The 23,546-nt window shown below is 38.0% G+C and overlaps 1 protein-coding gene across 1 annotated transcript in view; it reads left to right on the top strand.

Annotated features, from left to right (window-relative positions):
- The window catches only part of IQGAP2 (IQ motif containing GTPase activating protein 2), a 286,934-nt gene that overhangs the window by 163,443 nt on the left and 99,945 nt on the right, over positions 1-23,546 (top strand). Inside the window, exons 6-10 of the mRNA XM_019929807.3 lie at positions 5,413-5,480; positions 5,806-5,919; positions 6,495-6,673; positions 8,897-8,984; positions 20,498-20,661. Of these exons, the coding sequence (XP_019785366.2) occupies positions 5,413-5,480; positions 5,806-5,919; positions 6,495-6,673; positions 8,897-8,984; positions 20,498-20,661 (613 nt within the window). The remainder of the gene's footprint in view (positions 1-5,412; positions 5,481-5,805; positions 5,920-6,494; positions 6,674-8,896; positions 8,985-20,497; positions 20,662-23,546) is intronic.

Raw genomic sequence — 23,546 nt, forward strand, 5'->3', positions numbered from 1 at the left:
AGCACCTCCCACACGGATTCGGTATATAACTCCCACACTATGAAAAGTCATCTTTTCGAACTTCAACCTCAGAGATAAAGTAAATGTTGAGATCTTAAGCCAAATAAAAAATACACGTTAACATTTAAAAAAACATTTTTGGTGAAACTGTGTGAAGGCAAATGAGATTTCTACCTGATCCTGACTAGCTTAGGAAAAGCTGATTTGAGATAAATCTAACTCAATTTTTCTATTCAAAAGGTAACTAACTTCTCAGCTCCACCTTGTGGTAACTTTTAGTTAAACCAGGATGTTTGCTTATTGTGAGATTTACATTATACAGCATACAATTATACAGCATACAGTGGAGAAGTAAAAAGTATGATCAGAAATAGTCTTCTAATTTCTTTAGTACCATAGGGGAACATTAACACTTTTGTTAGTGTAATTAATTTAGTTCATATTACCAACAAACCTATGTTTTGTGGAAGACTAAATACCTTTATTTTAGGGACAGCACAGTAGAGTAAAATATTTTTTGTACAGTAGATACTCCATAACTAATAATTAAATGAATGACCGGGCAAACAAAGGAGATGCGGTGGAAACAGTTTTGTCAAGATATTTGAGCATGATTGTCTTTCTCTTTACAAAACTGACATGAAATGGCTAAAGTAGTAGGTTTTGTTTTGTTTTTTTAATCATCTGCAGTAAGAAAGAATGCTATCCATTGATCAGGAAATTAGATAACCCTTGACAGAAAGCAAACAGATAGGTTTGGATTGACTGAGAAATAAGACAGAAGACCACAGCCCAGAAACCACTGAGCCATTGCAGCAGAGCTCAGAGCTGCTGTGGGGTTTGCTCCAAGCAGAGATGGAAAAGGAGAGCCCCTAAGCTAGCAGAATTGGGCTTAGACCCGCTGAGCCCTCTGCTCCTTCCCTAAGGCAGCAGGTGTAGTGGCTGATGGCAGGGTAGCACACGAGTACCCAAGGTAGCTAATGACTGCAGGAAGACACAGGGAACCCCAATCTAAGAAGACAAGACACCGGGCACCCTCTGGGCATCAGCCCCGTTGTTCCCCTACTGTCTCCCTAAGGCTGGCTTCTGTCATGGGGACCTGCAATCAACAGTGACAAGCAACAAGTCAAACCTTAAGATTTCCCCAAATCAGGAAATACCAGACATTTGAAGGAAACCAACGCTATGAAAGAGGAATTACATTCAACCAACAGAACCAACACCCGAGGAACAAATGAAACTAGTAAAATATGTACACTTAGTGAGTCATTCATTTCATCTGTTTAGCAAATATGCTTATACATAGCAAAACCAAAGGTAAAACTAAGAAAGAGGAAAATTGGATGTCGATTAATTTAGAAAAGAAACTAGTAAGATTTAGTTATCTAAACTTCTGGTGCATAATATGAAAATTTAAAAATACATCTAGGGGACTTACCTGGTGGTGCAGGGGTTGAGAATCCACCTGCCAATGCAGGGAACACGGGTTTGAGCCCTGGTCCGGGAAGATCCCACATGCCATGGAGCAACTAAGCCCGTGTACCACAACTACTGAGCCTGCGCTCTAGAGCCTGTGAGCCACAACTACTGAGCTTGCGTGCCACAACTACTGAAGCCCACGCGCCTAGAGCCCGTGCTCCGCAACAAGAGAAGCCACCACAGTGAGAAGCCCGCGCACCGCAACGAAGAGTAGCCCCTGTTTGCTGCAACTAGAGAAAGTCCACGTGCAGCAATGAAGACCCAACGCAGCCAAAAATAAATAAAATAAATAAATTTATTTTTAAAAAATGCATCTAAAATTCTAGATTATCTCAACATTACATAGGTGGGGAAATAGAAGTAGAAATATATTAAGGATAGTAAGTGTTCATTAGCTTAGGCTTTGATGCAAGAATAGAAGTTTAAAGTATGTTAAAACTAGCAGAATATTAATGCAATACACATCATAAATACACACATATATAAAATTTGTTAGAAGACATTTTATGGGTGTCCCCTAGTTAAATTTTACTGTTGCATTTTCAAAGTTTTTCCCACCGAATTATTTTTATTTATTTTTTGTCAGTTCAGTTGTTTTTTTAAATTTAGTTGTAAAAGGGAAGAAGAAACTACAAACTACAGGTACTGTGAAAGAATGGAAGTAATAAAATGATACATTTTTGATAATTTATGGATCTATTTTTATTTTTTCAAGTATGGCTTGATTTTATTTTCCTAGAATTCTTTTGTAGCTTTGCCATACCTGTCTAATTCTGTTGAATTTTGTCATTCCTGTTACTAGAAAGGAACGTGTGACTAGCTTGACATTTTATTTGTTCCACATGGCATGAGCTCCCTTTTACCTGGAATATTTTTCCCATGTGATAAATAGTGAATTGGTTCATAAAATATTATGGTCTTGGAAATGTCAGCATACTAGTTTTAATTACAGTGACTTGTTTGGCATGAACCTTTGGTAGTAAAGTCTTAAGCGGCTGTATAGTTTTATATCCTTGACAGTCTCTAAAGACCTAGAATTTGAACTAAGGAATGGGGGCTTCCCTGGTGGCGCAGTGGTTAAGAATCCGCCTGCCAAGGCAGGGGACACGGGTTCGAGACCTGGTCCGGGAAGACCCAACATGCCACAGAGCAACTCAGCCCATTCGCCACAACTACTGAGCCTGCACTCTAGAGCCCATTCGCCACAACTACTGAAGCCTGCACGCCTAGAGCCCATGCTCCACAACAAGAGAAGCCACCGCAATGAGAAGCCCGCACACCGCAACGAAGAGTGGCCCCCGCTTGTCACAACTAGAGAAAGCCTGCACGCAGCAACGAAGACCCAATGCAGCCAAAAAAAAAATAAATTTTTTTAAAAATAAAAATAAACTAAAGAATGTATCCTGTCTTTCTAGCTTTGAATGATGAATACATAATGTCTGTTTTACATTGAATGACTTTCAGAGTCTAATATGTTTTTCCCTTGTGAATAAGATATGGATATCATATTGGAATTTAGTAGTAAAATTAAAATTACCATATGTTTAAAATGTCATTTGTTCATTGTCCTTTGGTTGTGGTTTTGAGGGAAAAGAGGGGAAAACCAGAGAAAGGTAAATCCCCCCAGAAAACAAGCTTGAAAATTCAAAAATTCATTAATATGCATTTCCTGGAAGAAATGGAAATGGCCAAATACGAGAATGAAAAATGCTTACCCTCACAATGAACAAAATGTAATGTAGATTAAATGACATTTTTTGGCTACCGATAGGTAAGGTTTTCATTGATAGAGTCGGGTGCTGTTAAGGGGACACAGAAAATGGCGTTTTCATGGATTGGTGGTAGAATGGGGCCATGTCCATCACCTGGGTCTTAGGTTCAATTAAACATTCAGACTCTCATGACTGCCTGCCTTATGTCATGTTGGTTAGCAGATGCTCAGAAGGATAGAGCCAGCCAGGAAATGCAACCTGTCAGCAGGACAGCATCAAGTATTTGCTCTTCAGTGGGAGGCTTCCCAACACCCCATGTAGTTGTCCACACAGCCATCTAGAAGCTGTTCTCTTTGGTACCCCAGGTGATAACTTGGGTGAGAAGGAATGAGACTCATATTGGTAGTTGCAGAAGGCTCCCTGGCTGTAAGCCTCAGTCCCCAGGAGCCAGTATCTATTGCAACAGCTCCATAGCGTGGCTTCCAAGTTTCCTGCGAGAAGTGTGCCAGCTATAAGAGTCACTGAACTTAGGAACACCTGAAATGTATAAAGACTATTTATGATTCCTTCTAGTCAAGATGAAATTTCCCAGTCAGAGGTTGTTTTTCTCCTAAGCCATGGTGCCTGGTAGCATGGTTGTCAGTATACCTTTATTGCACTCTTGGGGGAACAGAGCTAGAAAGTTAAACGTCACCTTCTATTGCAGAAGGGAAAGGGGTTTTGTTAATCCTTTACTCACAGAGAATAAATGAGTATAATCTCTTTCCAAGAACACAATTTGATAAAATAGATTGAAAGCTTTGTGCATATATCCTTTCAATTTGACAGTTTTGTTTATAGGGATTTATGTGATGAATAAGATATATGCACAAAGGTGTATCTATATATGTAGGTTCACTGCAACATTATTTGTTATAGTGGATAATTAGTGACCATCTAAATGCTCAGCAACTGGTTAAGTAAATTATAGTACATTCATATTATAGAATACTATGAGTTTATGGAATAGATATTTCTAGAAACAACATTAAAAGGATTTATATCAAAATATTTAGTGTTTAACTCCAGGTGATGATTTCCTAATGTATTTTTTTAACCATGGATCACTAATTTTTAACTTTGATCACATATTGCTTTTCTAAGTGATTATTTTTTACAGATGGTCAAAAAATTTAATTTCAGTGCATACTGCTTACAGTGATTAATCATTCATTTTAAGAGTTTTCATTCCATTAAGAAGGCCTGATCTTCAGCTCCTGTAATGAAATTTTATATTTTATAAACTAAGATCTATCTCACATCAACATCTGAAGTGAGTCTTGAAGTACTTCAAACCATCAAAATCATTCTCCGTTCATTTTCCCATATATGTTATATGTAATTCTAACTTCTTATTAAATCTCCTAAGCTATAAATCTGTCAGAACTGATATTAAGTAAATACAGAATTTTTTAGTTGGGCTGTAGAATTAATCTTGGGGGCTGGGAAGGTTAAGACAAATATGGATCAGAAACTATGGCTCAGTGATGAAGTGAAAAGTCCTATAACCATATATTTTCATCTTCTTTGGTAGAATTTAGATGTCAGACTCCAGCTTCTTTCGTCTAATTATAGGCTGGTTGGGGACCATCATTGCTTCCTATTGAATTTTTAAAAAATGTGTACGCTTTGCTCTGCATCTTCCATTTATTAATATATCCACATCATGGTTTGTCTTTAACATCATTCCATCCACCAGTAGTCTTGCTACTCTATTTACTGTTTCAGAATGTATAAGACAAATGTTTCCTCAAGGGTTATATGGTACTTGGAGGCGTATATAGGAATGAAAAGGAAAATATAATTTGAGCTATATTCTAAACAAATTAAAATCATGTATTGATAATATCCAAAGAAATGTTTACTGCGTTTGTTGCTTGCTGTTTTGTGTTAATTGTGTTTCTTTTTCTCCCTACAACTGGGTGATTAGGTTAGTTGGTCCTGTGGAAGTGCTGTGTACTACAGAGGACCAGTCTTTGGGACATTGACTGGGCTTCTAGTCCTGGTCCCACTAGGGACTGTGTTACCTCAGGACTCAGTTTCCTCATCTGTAAGATGAAAGGATTAGATGAGATGATCTCTTCGGTGTTTCTCAACTAAAAAAGCCCTTAAGATTTATGTAATTTCTAGCTCTAAGATCTACATGATAAAGTTCCTGACAGTTTTATGGTTTCTCTTTCAGTTTGTATCTGTTCAAACTAGGAATTGCACCCCAGATCCAGGATTTGTTGGGCAAAGTAGACTTCACAGGTACTATTCCTTATCTTGATAATTTTTTTACAATATGATTATTAAGAAAATGTAGCAATATTTTTTTCATTTCGATATTATTGATTCCCTTTTTGTTTCTTATATTGATCAGAGGAGAAAACTTGCTTTTTATCTTGTTTATACTCTATAGGGTTTCTGTTTCCCCACATTTGTGAAATGAGAAACCAAGGCTGCTTTCTTCCTAAGTTTCTTGTTTAGAACTGACCCCATGTTCTTGATGAAGACATTTCTTAACACAAATATATTCATTCCTGCCTCCATCTCTGTGGCTTTCATTGATTTTTTTATTGTTGTTCTTTTTCAGAGGAGGAAATCAGTAATATGAGAAAGGAGCTTGAGAAATATGGAATACAGATGCCATCTTTCAGCAAAATAGGTGGTATTCTGGCTAATGAACTGTCCGTGGATGAAGCTGCACGTAAGTCTACTTAAAATTCAAACTTGCCGATGACGTGAGACTTAACCTATTCTTGATTTTGGTTATAAGAAATAGAATATTTAGAAGATATTATAAGCACCCTAAAATTTTTTATTATATGTATTATAGATGGTTAGTTTGAGCACATCAGAACATAACCAAGTAATTAACTTTGGACTCTAGACATCCACTTGTGTAATGTGATTTAAGACGTTAGAGAAATGTCTTCATTCTCCAGAACATTTCTCTGCTACGTCCTTAAATTTCAGTGGCAGGGTACTCACTGCTGTGAGTCTTTCCATGTCAACCCATAGTACTTGATTCATTTTAGATGTTCAGTGCAAGTCGAATAAATGAATAGGCATTACATAACAGACACCGAGACAGGACCCAAGATAGATGGGCAGATGGGGAGGTTGTCAGAGGGATGCTCTGTGATGTGTCTGAGGTCTCTTTTTTGAATGCTTTATCGGACTCCAAGAAAGAAAGTAAAACTGCTTAAGTTCTGCAGGGCCAGTACACCTGCCCATGTTGTCTTTTGTTGATAAAGTTCTTTTTTTCTCTTTACTTTGCAGTGCATGCTGCAGTTATAGCCATTAATGAAGCTATCGAAAAAGGAATAACCGAGCAGACCATTATAACACTAAGAAACCCAAATGCAGTTTTGACTTTAGTGGATGACAACCTGGCACAGGAATATCAGAAGGAACTCTGGGAAGCCAAGAAGAGAAAAGAGGAAAATGCAAGGCTGAAGGTATTCAATGAGATTCTGAGTGATCAATACAGTAATAAGCATAGTTATGCATTGCTAGTTTGAAAAAGCTGTAATGTTACAAGAGATTTTATTTTTTAATTTTATTTATTTTTGGCTGCGTTGGGTCTTTGTTGCTGCACGCGGGCTTTCTCTAGTTGTGACAAGTTGGGGCTACTCTTTGTTGCGGTGCGCGGGCTTCTCATTGCAGTGGCTTCTCTTGTTGCGGAGCATGGGCTTTAGTAGTAGCAGCACGCAGGCCCTAGAGCACGTGGACTTCAGTAGTTGCGGCACGTGGGCTCAGTTGTTGTGGCACACGGGCTCAGTAGCTCCGCAGCATGTGGGATCTTCCCAGACCAGGGATCGAACCCGTGTCCCCTGCATTGGCAGGTAGATTCTTAACCACTGCGCCAGCAGGGAACTCCCAGCAAGGGATACTTTTAAATTTGCTGGCTGTGGTCTCTCTAGCCACAGGCCATTGGTTTGGGTGAAATGTAAGGGTTAAAGAAGACCATGCACTCCATAAGGAAATTAGGTTTCTTTTTATGATGAATATTACAGGTCATAAGGATGGAAGGTCATGATGAAAACTTACCTAGAAGGTGTAGAAGCAGCAGATAAAGATCTTCCCTTGTTGGATATCACCAACCTTGTATTAGCCGACTTACCTTCAAATTTATTACTAGAGGCTAATAATTGGGTGTGGTGAAGTTTAGAGAAGATGTTTTTGAATCTGCTTTCCTCATATTTTCCCCATAGTTTCCCCTCATATTTGAGGAAGTGGTTTCTCTCCTCGACAAGGCAGCCGGCTACTGACCCTCACTTCATATATCCCACCTCCTGTCTTATTAAAAACGTTGCACTCCGAGATTCCACTTCCTCGCCAACTTTCCTCTCCTTCAACTCTTGCCATATCAGCTTCAGCTCTATTACCCAAAGTAACCCGTTTGTCCCAGCCTTTTCTCAGTGGGTGGCTTCTGCCAACATTGGCACACTTGCCCCACGCTGCCCCGCCTGCCTTCTATGCTTGTGGTTCTCTTCTGCATCTTTTAATGTCTCTGCCTATTCCTCCCTCCAAATATAGGGATTCTTCCAAGTCTGTCATTGAATCACTCCTCTCTCTGTTCTTCCTCCATTGAGCTCATCCACTTGTTGAAGAAATCAGCTGTCAGCTTGATACCAGGCCCCACTAAAGCTCCTCCAGATACCTTCATCTCTGTGTCCCACTGGCTTTGCCCCCCACCACATCAGAAGCGTGCTCATCCTCACCCTGCCTTTCTCCTGTGCATGCCTCTTGCTGACTTCCCTTTGGAATGACTCCCACACTGTTGCTTTTTATGTCCCCCATGTCCCATCCATCACTGTCTTCTGCCTTTTCTTGACAGGCTGACCTCCATCACCTACCTTCTAGTTTCACCTCCCTTGCCTCGGCCCTGCCCCTCCTGACCTTGTCTCAGGGCTGTCTCAGCACCTTCCCCATGGGCCCCACTGCTTCCTATCATTCTCCAGGCCACCCCCTCTCAGAGCTAAGGTTGCAAAATTAATCTTTAGCTACAGATCTGATGTCATCCCACCAGAAACCTTCCCTGATTCCCTACTGCAAGTACAGGTCCTCCTGTTGGCATTAAAAGGCTCCAGGATTCCCAACCTACCTCCCCATCTTTTGGGCTAACCCTAGACATACACTCTGTGCTATAGCCCGACATGCCAAGTTTCCCACCTTTGTGACCAAATCCTGTTGTCTACATCCTGCTCTCTCCTCTCCGCCTTGAATATTACCCTGTTCTTCAGGCCCTCCTCAACTGTTGTCTCTTCTTAAAGTTTTCTTTCTAACCAAGTATGTACTTCCCTAGAATATATTTTGTTCTGCTGTGTGTATTTGTTATTTGTGTTCTTGATTTTATTAGACTGAATCAGATGAAATCGCCAATAATCATCTGGTTTTGATCTACAAAAAAATGGCAATATCAAGTGGTCCAACCTAATGTTTTGCACATTAGACAGTTAGGCTTTTACAGAGAGTCACTGGGTCTGTTGTTCATCTTTGTAACCCTTGCCAGCTTAGCTAACCCTAGTGTCCTGCACAGATCAGGCACTCTTAAATGCTTGTATTGAGTTCACATGAACATTAGCAAGTGGTTTTTAGCACTCTTTAAGTTTTTGCTTTTGAATATTGAGCTTTGGAAATATTTAACTTCAGGAATCAATGAAGCCTTTGTTTTGCAGAATAACTGTATTTCAGAAGAAGAAAGAGATGCATATGAAGAATTGCTGACACAAGCAGAAATCCAAGGCAATATCAATAAAGTCAACAGTGAGTAATGGATCATATGAAGGAAATGGATACTTCTAGAAGATGCAAATTTTCCTTATCCAAATCTCAGCAAAACTCTTAACTTGTATCCTTGTAAAAATGCCTGATATGATGAAAAATCCACTAAAAGTCAGTCAGTGTTGCTCTTAATTCTGGTGTTACCATCTGCCAGTTTTCCATGGAGCTTTTCTGGCTGTCTTGTCCCCAGTCCATGCAAAGTATCTCAAAGCATCTTGAAGCTAGTTTGACTGTACCTTCCTGTTTCATCATAGGTACAGTGTATGTCATATTTTGAACCTGTCCCTTATTGGGCTAATCTTAAAGGTTATTTAGTAAAGATTATGAGTTAAGGATTGTCATTCCTTGCCCATGATCATGTTATGGCATTCGATTGGAACCGTAAAAGCTATTATTGACACCCCTGCTTTTTATTACTTCCCAATCAGTAGTCTGTAGTTTGTAAGAATTGTTTTCTTACAGCTTTTGTAGCTTTGGTGCAAGTGAATAAGACTTGACAGGCCTATAAATCACATGATGGCAGGTTTGAATCCCGCATCCCTGAGACTCTATGGAGTCACACAGGACAGCTCTCCTTGGTACCTAGTTGTGTGGCTATAAAGAACAGAAAACTTGGGTAATTAAAATAAGTATATGCAAGTTTAGATACATTAATTTCTTTATTAGTCTTTTTCCTCTCTGTAATAAAATTTATTTTTACTTGAGGCAGTAAGGAATTCTCTTTGGCATTTATGTCCCCTAGGTCAACCTAAATAACCTGTATATACCCAAAAAACAAATACATCAAACACCAGTTAGCCCATGTAATTTAATAAAATATCTGAACCATCTGCCAAGTTTAAATCTGGGGTGTCCACTAATTCCAGGAGTCCTAAACCCTCATCGTAACCTCCTAGATAAGCTTTGAATGTTCTTTATGGCTCTTACCACCTTCAAGAAAACGCACACCTATAGGTGTTACCCAGGAGTTCACTCCTAAGTTGCCGGTAGAGACATATTTTAAAGGCTTCAAACAGTGATCAAGGAGGCCCAGAGAAAATTGATAGAAAGGTCTAGGAGTTAACAACTGAGTGGGTTTGAGAACTTACCTCCATTTACAACTGTGGAGAGTGCTAGGATAACTTTTTTTTAAGGGAACACGACGTTTTGAGATGTGTGTTCCTATTCTTTTATTCTTATTAAGTTTTGAACATGTTGGTGATGATACATGAAGCACAGTTTCAAGTTTCTCTTTCTGCTCTGTTTGAAAAGTGAGAATTTCATTATGCTTGGCAGAAATGAATTACAGGAAGAAACTAATATTGCGAGCAATACCTCTGAGGTTCATAAGCTTAGTGGGGAAATGGTTCCGTAGCTTTGTGCCAGCCTTTGTTTTTGAAATGTTTATAACCACTAAAATCGATTTCTTTTTCATGTTAAATAAAATGCCTTATATAACTGTTTCAATACTCTACTAAATGACATAATTTCCTGACCACAAATTTGATGCCAAAAAGACTATACTTTTTTTTTCCACTTTTAAGTAAGAGTCATGGGATGATCTGCCCTAATGCATAACCAGCTAAAATATGAAGGGCATTGCAGTGTTTAATGGCTTTACATGCTTAGGACATGATTATTCTGAAGGTTTTGATCTCTCCCCATTGGAAAATTTATGGTCCAGTAATACTAAAAATAGTCTTGAAAAAAATCCTCTAAAGCATATTTTAGCCAGTGACATGACAATGAGACAATTGTATGCTTTAAAATATGTCAGTGTAACTACTTGATGAGCTTTTCCCCAACCATAGAGCTTATTATATTAAAATGTTAAGGTGTCTACACTTGTAGCAGCCTTGGTAATGACAGAAGTGAAAACTTCGATGTTAATATCACGAAATCTGTTGTCAGGGGCTTCAGGTTTGTTTGAACTGCAATCATTTAACTTTGGGGTTTGGTACATGCATTTCATTCACTATATATATTCTGTCAAGATTAGGGCTTGAAATTTTGTTAAATGCAGAGTGTAAAAGAGTGGTTAAGCTTACTTTATTTTTTTAGAAGAAATGGTTCCTTAAGAGTGTTTTAAAGGATATAATTTTTCTCGTAATATTTTACCATCAGTTTTCCAAACTCATATAATAGCGTTTTCAAAGGTGAAGCAAGATCCTATTCAGAATAATCAGAGACACAACTGCAAGGCCTTGGATAGCTTTAACAGAGCAGCAAACATGACAAACAACCGCTGACCTTCCTTTCTGGGATTCTTTCATTTATCATACTAATTCTAAGAATAGAAAAAAGGGTTTGGGTCCTTAGGGTCTTATTCTAACTTATTCTAAAAGTGTAAATTTTCTGGGGTGTGGCATGAAAGGTTGCATTAGTTGTATTTCCTGCTATTAAATGATGTGTCTCAGTAGAAAAGTTATTGAGCATAGCTCCTTGTGAATATAGTTAGAGAAGATAAATTGTCCTCTGTTAAAAAGGGTTAGAATAATCTTAGCTGTAGTCTAGTCATGTATTAGGGAGACAGACTAATCCTTGAAAAGATCTACAAATCTATGGGTCTGTGTTATTTCTACTACCCTGAAGCCTTCTTAATAGGGCAAAATCCTGCTGGTTCTGTCCAGTTTGCTATTGCCTGGTGGCAGAGTTCATCGCTCATTCTTCTATTTGGTCAGCAAATCCATTTCTGTTTTCTGGAAACTATGCTGAATTTACTGTTCCAAGCACCTTGCATTTGGTCACTAAAATTTGAGTCTCTGTAATCTGAACATCATAACTGGTAGAGACGTCACAGAGCTTCTGGTTGGATCAGATGATGTAAACCAAGGCATTTCTGTGATCGGGGCCTTTTTTTTTTTTTTTAAGGTTAAATGATACGGTAGTCTCCCCCTTATCCACAGTTTCGTTTTTTGCAATTTCAGTTACCTGTAGTCAACTGCAGTCTGAAAATATTAAATGGAGAATTCCAGAAATAATTCATAACTTTTAAGTTACATGCTGTTCTGAGTAGCATGATGAAATCTTGCACCATTCCACCTGGCATGTGAATCATCACTTTGTCCAGTATATCCTGCCCTTTAGTCACTTAGTAGCCATCTCAGTTACCAGATTGTCTAGTACCATAGTGCTTGTGTTCAAGTCACCCTTATTTTACTTAATAATGGCCCAAAAGCTCAAGAGTAGTGATACTAGCAATTCAGATGTGCCAGAGAAGCTATAAAGTGCTTTCTTTAAGTGAAAAGGTGAAAGTTCTCAATAAAGAAAGAAAAAAATTGTATGGTGAAGTTGCTAAGATCTACAGTAAGAACGAATCTTCTGTGACATTGTGAAGAAGGAAAAAAATCTGTGCTAATTTTGCTGGTGGACCTTCAACTGTAAAAGTTAAGGCCACTGTGTATGATAAGTGCTTAGTTAAGTTGGAAAAGGCATTAAATTTGTACAATAAAACATTTTGAGTAGGCAGGATCAAGAAGGCAGAGTAGGAAGACCCTGAGCTCACTTCCTGCCAAGGACACACCAAGACTACAACAACATATAGGACAACTCTCTCTGAGAATGACCTGAGGACTAGCAGAACAGCTTTTATAAAATTAAGGATATAAAGGAAAAATGGATAAACAACAAGGTCCTACTGTATAACACAGGGAACTATATTCAGTATCCTGTAATAAACCGTAATGGAAAAGAATATGAAAAAGAATATATATATGTATGTATACATATATACATACATATATAACTGAATCACTTTGCTGTACAGCAGAAACTAACACAACATTGTAAATCCGTTATAGTTCAATAAAATAAAATCTTTTAAAAAAGGATATAAGGGGGCTTCCCTGGTGGTGGCCCAGTGGTTGAGAGTCCGCCTACCGATGCAGGGGACACAGGTTCGTGCCCCGGTCCGGGAAGATCCCACATGCCGCGGAGCGGCTGGGCCCGTTAGCCATGGCCGCTGAGCCTGCGCGTCCAGAGCCTGTGCTCCGCAACGGGAGAGGCCACAACAGTGAGAGGCCCGCGTACCGAAAAAAAAAAAAAAAAAGGATATAAGGGAAAAACCACATCAAGACAAGGAGGAGGGAAAGAGAAGTGATCTAGTCTGCGCCCATACCCCCAGTGTGTGACCCACAGGCGGAAAGGAAGGTCACAAACATGGAGGTCCTCCCTAATGAGCAAGGGCTTCAAGCCCCACACTGGGCACTCCAGCCTTGGGGACCAGCACCAGGAAGATGAGCCTACTTAACTGCTTTTTGAAAACCAGTGGGGCTTACTACCAGGAGAGCCAGAGGGCTGTTGGAAACCCAGACGCCCTCTTAAAGGGTTCATGCATATACTTACTCGGTCTGAGTGCCAGCACAGAAACAGCATATTGAAAAGTGCCTGGTGTTCTGTCCAGCCTACCGAGGCTGCACCAGCATGCCCCCTAATCTAACTCTGGCTTCAACATATACAGACTGCATAGAAGCACTCCTACATAAGGGCACACCTTGAAGACCAGGAGAGGTACCTGTTTTGCCTAATTCATAGAGACAAACACAGAAAGTCAAAGAAGATGAGGAAAATGTTCCAAATGAAAGAACAAGGTAAAACCTCCAGGGTGGGAGAACCCTAATGAAGTGGACATAAGTAACTTTTATGATAAACAGTTCAAAGTAACAGTCATTAAAATGCTCACTGAACTTTGGAGAAAAATAGAGGAACACAGTGAAGCTTCAACAAAGAATTAGAAAGTATAAAAAGAACCAATCAAGCTGAAGAATATAATTACTGAAATGAAAAATACATTAAAGGGAATCAACAGCAGATTAGGTGATACAGAAGAACACGTAAGCATCCTGGAAGACAGAATAGTGGAAATCACCCAATCAGAATATCCATAAGACAAAGTTTTTAAAAATAGGAATCGTGGGCTTCCCTGGTGGCGCAGTGGTTGGGAGTCCGCCTGCCAATGCAGGGGACACGGGTTCGTGCCCCGGTCCGGGAGGATCCCACATGCCGCGGAGCGGCTGGGCCCGTGAGCCGTGGCCGCTGAGCCTGCGCGTCCGGAGCCTGTGCTCTGCAACGGGAGAGGCCACAACAGTGAGAGGCCCGCGTACCACAAAAAAAAAAAAAAAAAGGAATTGTTTAGGGACCTTTGGGACAACATCAAGTGTACTAACATTAGCATTATAGGGGTTTAGAAGAAGAGAAAGAAAGGGGAAATGTGTTTGATGAAATAATGGCTGAAAACTTCCATAACCTGGGAAAAGAAACATATCCAGGTCCAAGAAGCACAGAGAGTCCCAAACAAAATGAACCCAAAGAGACCCACACCAAAACATGTCATCATTAAAACGGCAAAATTTAAAGATAGAGAATTTTAAAGGCAACAGGGGAAAACAAAGAGTCACATTTGAGGGAACCTCCATGAGGCTACCAGCTGATACTTCAGCAGAAACTTTGCAGGCCAGAATGGAGTTGCATGATACATTTAAACTGCTGAAAGGAAAAACATAAACAAAAACAAAACAAACAAAAACCTACAGCCAAGAATACTGTACCAGGCAAAGTTATCCTTCAGAAATGAAGGAGAGAGAAAGAATTTCCCCAATAAACAAAAACTAAAAGAGGTCATCACCACTAAACTCACAAGAAATGTTAAAGGATCTTCTTTACCAAAACAAACAAAAAACAGAACAAAACAAAAAACCCAGCAAAAACAAAACCAAACAAAGGCAATAACAAGAAATAAGAAAATACATGAAGGGAAAAATCTCACTAGTAAAGGCAAAGACATTTGACCCTTGAACAACACAGGTTTAAACTTATACATGAATTTTTTTTCAATAAGTACATTCAGTACTACATGATCTGAGGTTGGTTGAATGCACAGATGTGGATCTGTGGTTACAGAGGGCTGACTATGGGACTTGAGTGTCTGCAGATTTCTGTATCCACAGCAGGCCCTGGAACCTTCTCCCATGGATACCAAGGGACAAGTGTATATGGTAAAGGCAGTGAATCAACCACTTAAAAAGCTAGTTGAGGGTTAGAAGGCAAAAGTCATAAAATCAACTATAGCTACAAAAAGTTATTAAGAGATACACAAACAGTTGTAAAATATGACATCAAAAACAAAATGTGGAGGGGGAGTAAAACATGTAGAGCTTTTACAGTGTATTTGAATTTAAATGACTAGAGCTAGAGATACGTTGAGATCTATATATATGTATGTGTATAAACTTCATAGTAACCACAAACCAAAAATTAAAAAAAAGATAAAGAAGAGAAAGGAACCCAAACATAACACTAAACAAAATCATCAAACCACAGAGTTTAAAAGAAAAGAATAGAGAAGAACTACAGAAACCACCAGAAAACAAATAACAAAATGGCAATAAGTACATACCTATCTATAATCACTTTAAATGTAAATGAACTAAGTACCCCAATCAAAAGACATAAGGTGGCTGAATTGATTTAAAAAAAAAATTCCCATCTATTTGCTGCCTACAAGAGACTCACTTCAGAGATAAAGACAACAGAGGCTGTAAGTGAAGGGAAGGAAAAAGATATTCCGTGCAACTGGAAATGGAAAAAAAAAGCAGGGGTAGCAATACACATATCAGACAAAATAGACTTTATTTATTTATTTATTTTACATCTTTATTGGAGCATAATTGCTTTACACTGGTGTGTTAGTTTCTGCTTTATAACAAAGTGTATCAGCTATACATGTACACATATCCTCATATCTCTTCCCTCTTTTGTCTCCCTCCCTCCCACCCTCCCTATCCACACAGGGAGGGGGAAGGGTAATCTGGGACAAAGTGAGAGTGGCATGTACATATATGCCCTGCCAAATGTAAAACAAAATAGACTTTAAAACAAAGATTATAACAAGAGATAAGGAAGGACGTTACATAATGATAAAGAGGTCAATCCAAGAGGAGGATGTAATATTTAAACATATATACATCTAACATAGGAGCATCTAAATATGTAAAGCAAATATTAACAGACATAAAGAGATAACTTGACAATAATACAATAATAGTAGGAAACTTTAACACCCTACATACATCAATGGACAGAACATCTAGACCAAAAATCAATAAGGAAACAGTGGCCTTAAATGACTCATTAGACCAGATGGACTTAATAGATACCTACGGAACATTCTATCCCAAAACTGCAGAATATGCATTCTTTTCAAGTGCACAGGAAACATTCTCCGGGACAGATCACATGCTAGGCCACAAAGCAAGTCTCAGCAAATTTAAGAGGATAGAAATTATATCAAGCATCTTTTCTGACCATAATGGTATAAAACTAGAAATCAATTCCAGGAAGAAAACTGGAAAAAACACAAACATGTGGAGACTAAACAACATGCTACTAAAAAAAAGAATGGGTCAGTAAGGAAATCAAAAAATAGCTTGAGATGAATGAAAATAGAAATACAACTTGCCAAAATTTATGGGTCATAGCAAAAGCAGATCTAAGAGTGAAGTATATAGGAATAGAGGCCTATTTCAAGAAAAAAGAAAAATCTCAAATTAACAACCTAAGTTTACACCTAAAGGAATTAGAAAAAGAAGAATAAACAAAGCCCAAAGTTAGTAGAAGGAAAGAAATAACAACAATCAGAGTAGAAATAAATGAAATAGAGACCAAAACAAAACAAAAACAGTAGAAAAGATCAGTGAAACTAAGAACTGTTCTTTTCAAAAGATAAACAAAATTAATAAACCCTTAGACTCAATCAAGAAAAAAAGACCCAAATCAATAAAATTAGAAGTAAAAGAGAAGTTACAACCAATATCACAGATATACAAAGAATCATAAGAGAATACTACAGAGAATTATAAGCCAAAGTGGACAACCCAGAAGAAATGTATAAATTCCTAGGAACATAAAATCTTCCAAGACTGAATTAGGAAGAAAAAGAAAATCTGAACAGACTGATCACTAGTAATGCAATTGAGTCAGTAATTTAAAAAAAAAAAAAAAAACTCCCAACAAACAAAAGTCCAGGATCAGACAGCTTCACAGGTGAATTCTACTGAACATTTAAAGAAGAGTTAATACCTGTCCTTCTCAAATTTTCCAAACGAAGAGGAGGAAACACTACAAATTCATTCTATGAGGGCAGCATTACTCCGATACCAAAACCTGACAAAGACACTGCAAAAAAGAGAAGATTACAGGTCAGTATTCCTGATGAACATAGATGCAAAAACCCTCAACAAAATATTAGCAAACTGAATTTATCAGTACATTAAAAGGATCATACATGATGATCAAGTGGAGTTTATTCCAGGGATGTGAGGATGGTTCAGTATGCACAAACCAATCAACATGATATACAAATTAACAAAATGAAGGCTAAAAATCACACGATGATATGCAGAAAAAGCATTTGACAAAATCTCTCAACAAAATGGGTGGGGAGGGAACATACCTCAACATAATAAAGGCCATTTACGACAAACCCACAGCTAAGGTCATACTCAGTGCTGAAAAGCTGAAAGCTTTTCCTCTAAGATCAGGAACGAGACAAGGATGCCCATCTCACTACTTTTATTCAACATGGTATTGGAAGACCTAGCCACAATACCAGATAAGAAAAAGACATAAAAGGCATCCAAATTGGAAGGGAAGAAGTAAAACTGTCACTATTTGCAGGTGAAATGATTCTACATATATAATACTCTAAAGACTCCACCAAAAAACCATTAGAACTAATACATGAATTCAATAAAGTCGCAGGATACAACATTAATATACAGAATCTGTTGCATTTCTATACACTAATAATGAACCATCAGAAAGAGAAAACAAGAAAACAATTTACAGTTGTATCAAAAAAATCTAATACCTAGGAATAAATTGAACCAAGGAGGTGAAAGACCTGTACTCTGTAAACTAGAAGACATTACTGAAAGAAATAATGCACAAATAAATGGGAATATATTTCATTCTCATGAATTGGAAGAATTAATATTGTTAAAATGTCCATTCTACCCAAAGCAATCTACAGATTCAATGCAATCCCTATCAGGATACCCGTGGCATTTTCACTGAACTAGAAAAAATAATACTAAAGTTTGTATGGACCTACAAAAGACCCCAAATGGCCAAAGCAATCTTGAGAAAAACAACAAAGCTGTGTCATCCTCCCTGGCTTCAAACTCTACTACTATAATAATCAAAACAGTACGGTATTGGCACAAAAACAGACACACAGATCAATGGGACAGAATAGAGAACCCAGAAATAAACCCGTATACATAGGGTCAATTAATCTATGACAGAGGAGGCAAGAATATACAACAGAGAAAGAGTGATGTTGGGAAAACCGGACAGCTACATGTCAGAGGATGAAACCAGGCCATTTTCTCATGCCTTATACAAAAATTAATTCAAAATTGATTAAAACTTAAATGTAAGACCTGAAACCATGAAACTTCTAGAAAAAAACATAGGCAGTACGCTCTTTGACATTGGCCTTAGCAATATTTTTTTGGATCTATCCCCTGAGACAAGGGAAACAAAAGCAAAAATAAACAAATGGAACCATATCAAACTAAAAGCTTTGGCACAGGAAAGGAAACTATTAACAAAACGAAATGGCATTCTACTGAATGGGAGAACATAGTTGCAAATGATGACCAGTAAAAGAATAATACCAAAATACATAACGAACTCATACAACTCAGTCTCAGAAAACAACAATCTAATTTAAAAATGGGCAGAGGACCTGAATAGACATTTTTTCAGAGAAGAGGTGCAGATACCAACAGGTACATGAAAAGATACTCAACATTACTAATGAAAAGGGAAATGCAGATCAAAACCATGATCAGGGATCAACTCACATCTGTCAGAATGGCTATCATCAAAAAACAAGAAATAACAAGTTGTGGTGAGGATGTGGAGAAAAGGGAACGCTGTGCACTGTTGGTAAATATAAATTGGCACAGCTGCTATGGAAACCAATATGGAGTTTCCTCAAAGAATTAAAAATGGAACCTACACAATTGCACTCCTGGATATTTATACAAAGAAAATGAAAACACTAATTCAAAAAGATACATATACCCCAATGTTATTGTAGTATTATTTTAACTAGCCAAGACATGGAAGCAACCTAAGTATCCATCAACAAATGAGTGGATAAAGATGTGGTGTATATATATACAATAGAATATTACTCAGCCAGAAAAAAAAAAAGAATGAAATCTTGCCATTTGTGACAACATGGTGGACCTGGAGTGTATTATGCTAAGTGAAATAAGTCATACCGAAAAAGACAAATACTATGTGTTTTCATGTATGTGTGGAATCTAAAAAACAAAACAAATGAATAAATAAAACAGAAACAAAATCATAGACACAGAGAACAAACTAGTTGTTGCCAGAAGGGAGGTGGATGGGATGGGAGAAATAGGTAAAGGGGACTAAGAGGTACAAACTACCAGTATAAAATAAAGAAGTCATAAGAATGTAATGTACAGCACAGGGAATATAGTTAATATTATAATAACTTTGTATGGTATATAATCTGTAAAAATATTGAATCACTATGTTGTACACCTATAAATAATATGATATTGTAAGTCAACTATACCTCAATAAAAAAAAGATACTTTGAGAGACCACTTATGTTATTACAATTCTTTTTATTATTAGTTATTATTATTAATCTTTTTACCTAACTTAAAAATTAAACTTTATCACAGGTATGTATATACAGAAAAAAAAACAGTACATAAATGGTTTGGTACTATCCATGGTTTCAGGCATCCACTGGGGTTCTTAGAACCATACTAACACGTGGGACTACCGTGCTAACACAGAATTATGTAATCATATGAATTCTGGTTGTAATATTTTTAAAAACATATCTGAAATTATTTTTCCCTAAGAATCACACTTTACAGAACACAAGAGATGAGAGCATATTTGGAGAACTAATATTTGGAGAACTAATAACTATTCCATATCAAGCGGCAGTGTGTCCGAGTGCCTCCTGTGGGTTTCCCATGGTGCTGATATAGAGGGAGGATAGAGCCATAGGGCAAGTCCTTGCTTCTCTGGTCTTCACATGTCTTTAATCTCCTTGGGGAGGCAGTGCTTACACACAAAGAGCCGTAAAGAGCAATGACTGCAGGATTCCCAAAGTGTGAAGTCTTCAGGAACTGGAGCACTGTGAAGGCTTCATGGAGAGATGGTTCCAAAGCTGGTCCTGAAAGGAAGGATTTTGTAGGGAAGTCATGCTAGGCAGGAATGACCTCATAACTCCAGCTCTATCAATGCTGAGGTTCTTTTAGGGACTAGCTGCAAGGATTAGAGTGACTTCCAATTACAAGCTACCATTTCCAAGGCTTTGCTTACCATCCAACGACAGCTTTTCAGAGTTCATGGAAAGTAACTACTTAGGTTCTAATACTTGGATATATGGACTGGTTGGGTCAGGCTGCAGTGGGAAAGGCACAGGTTCTGACAGAATGTCACTCTACCCTCAGGGCTGGCTGCAGTGGACCACATCAACTCTGTTATTCGGGAAGGTGACCCTGAATACACACTGCTTGCACTGCAGAAACCAGAGGCCCAGCTGCCCACTGTTTATCCCTTTGCTGGTGCAATGTATCAGAATGAACTTTTCAACCTCCAGAAACAGAACGCTATGGTAAGTCAGAGGAGACTCCAGGTACAGAGATGTTAATTCTGAGTCCTAGCAATGAGGAGTGCTGTTGAGGAAAGGTGAGTGGGAGTGTAGTGTCTTTAATTTGTATCAATCCCTGGTCTCATTGGCCTCCCTGTACCAATTCCATGGCCACCTTCCTCTTTAACTCCTGCTTTTCATCTCCTTAAAGAATCTGAGAGCATAGGTGGGAAATGCAGGCAGGGCTCTACACAAATACACATTGAAAACTAGTTGTTCTCATTCTCTGTGTGATTTTTGGAGAACTTGGGATAAGTTAATAACTATATTGAAATATTTTTAAATATCTAATGTTCTTTGATATAGAAAAATAAGCTCTGAATCTGCATTTCTAGAAATTTGCAACCAAGAACATTAGCACCATGGCTTTGATTTTTGTCATTGTGTGCTCCTTGCAATGCTAACAGTATTAAGCAGTAATAATCATTTAAGGTCACAGTAAATAAGAGCATATGCACTAGTACAGGATTAAGCCAAACAATGCAACAGAATGAACAGTACTAGAAGCAGCACCAAGAATTTCAATTATGAAAGAGCTAATATTTCAAAGACATGGGGAAACAAATGAAATCCTTAGAAGTATTTAACCATGTGGGAAAGAAAACATTACCTCACTACACATAACAGAATAAATTGCCGGTATGAAAGGTTAAGTGTAAAAAATAATTAAACTTCTAAGGAAACATGGAAGGACAATGAATCTGAAAAGCAAAAACAGTACTGCTCCACCAAAAAAAACAGAAGAGGAGGAAGCCAAACGCACAAACAGGCAGTTCACAGGTATACCAGGATGTTTCACAGTATTATCTATAGTACTGCGAAGATACTACAGATATCTTCTATATCTATATAGAAGATAAACCACGTTTAACTAATAACAGATTGCACACCCTACTGTTAAGTGGAAAAAATGAAATTGAAATATATAGCATTATCTTGTTTTTTATGATAAGAAAAGAAAAATAATTAAAAAATGAAAATCTCTATAAATGTTTGCATGAATTAAAAATTAATAAAAGTAGGTGGCTTAGTTGTTAAGAATCTGCCTGCCAGTGCAGGAGACACGGGTTCAATCCCTGGTCCGGGAAGATCCCACATGCCGCGGAGCAGCTAAGCCCGTGTGCCACAGCTACTGAGCCTGCACTCTAGAGCTCATAAACCACAACTACTGAGCCCACATGCCTCAACTACTGAAGCCCATGTGCTCTAGGGCGCACGTGCCACAACTACTGAGCTTACATGCTGCAACTGCTGAAGCCTGTGCGCCTAGAGCCCATGATCCACAATAAGAGAAGCCACCGCAATGAGAAGCCCGCACACTGAAACAAAGAGTAACCCCCGCTCAACGCAACTAGAGAAAGCCCGCGCGCAGCAACAAAGACCCAATGCAGCCCAAAAAATTAAAATTAAAAAAAAACAAAAAATAAGTGGCATTCTTTATTTTACAAAAATTAATGAAGTGTATGTCACTAAAGGGCTTGGGTAGTAAGGTTTGTTTTCTTATCCTTGCTTAGTAAGACATGATTCTATAAATAGAAAGATACTAGAGTTGACCCTTAAACGGGTAGGAACTGCGCATACCACTTATATGTGGATCTTTTTCAATAGTAAGTACTATATTACCAAATGATACGCAGTTGGCTGAATCCAGGGACGCAGTACCTCAGGTACAGAGGGACAGGTATATGGAGGATTAATTATACGCAGATTTTGAACTGCGTGGAGGTTCAGCGCTCCTAACCCCGGTGTTGCTCAGCGGTCAACTGTATTTTGTAATAAAAGAAAAATAAGTTATTTCCTTAAGCTGCACGTAGGTTCTCTTGATATTATGGTCCCTGTTTCTCTAGCTTTGAAGCCCAAGGCTACTTACACTCTAGCGCATTCATCCCCTTTTTCTTTATTTGTCCTTATCTTTTTGGCTGTGTACCACTTTAGATAGTTGTGGTGAATCTCAAATGATTCCATTCTGCTCTTTACCTGTAATTTGATACCTTCCTTATATGTTAAAGTCATAGTTAATGTAAGGTATTTGGATAAAATTTACATGTTCCCTATAAAAACCCTTCTTCCCATTTGCTTTGGAACGTAAAATTATGCTTTGTTGGTCTAAAATCAATTTGCTGACAGATTTCTGTGGAGAATCAGCTATAATGCATTTTAATATAAACATTACATATATGAAATATATAATATTCTAAATGTAAAGATAGATATCAGGGTTTTTAAAAATTTGTTTTCATGCTCCCTCTATGTTCCTTCAGTATGATGGAAGAAATAACCCTTTTGAAGTTGGGCCAAGTCAGTATAAAATGGTTAAAAGGAAGACAACATTGAAGGGGGAAAGTGTTCTGTAATCTGAGATGTACTTTTTAAGTAAGCCCAATCCTTACTTGCTTTTCACTAAGATTTACCTCACATGTCTTCAAATATCTAGACCTTAGGGTATGTTTAAAAATTTCTACCCATTTATAAAAACGTGACTTAGACTAACTTTTTTTGGAATTAAAATCAATATCCTTGGCTTAAAGACTTTGATTTACTTTTCTGGGATTATCATCTTTAGGTGAAATTCTCCCCTTCTCCTTACCCTTAATTCAAACTGAAAGTCATTAGCTATACTAATATCTTAACCTTGCACTTGCAGACAGTAACAACGTTATCTAATCTGTGGCTTCATTATTTGGTAAGATTGAGCCTGTTAGCAGCCGATATAATAGCTGCGAGTAGGAATCAGCTATGGCAATGCAGATGTCTGTGGAATCATAACTGAGGACTGTAATTAACTCAGTGCCCAAAATGATCATCTCAGGAAAACCCAGAAGCCATTGACGTGTTCTTTAAAGCCAACG

The sequence above is a fragment of the Tursiops truncatus genome, chromosome 3 (assembly GCF_011762595.2).
Source record: "Tursiops truncatus isolate mTurTru1 chromosome 3, mTurTru1.mat.Y, whole genome shotgun sequence".
In the NCBI taxonomy this organism is placed as follows: domain Eukaryota; kingdom Metazoa; phylum Chordata; class Mammalia; order Artiodactyla; family Delphinidae; genus Tursiops; species Tursiops truncatus.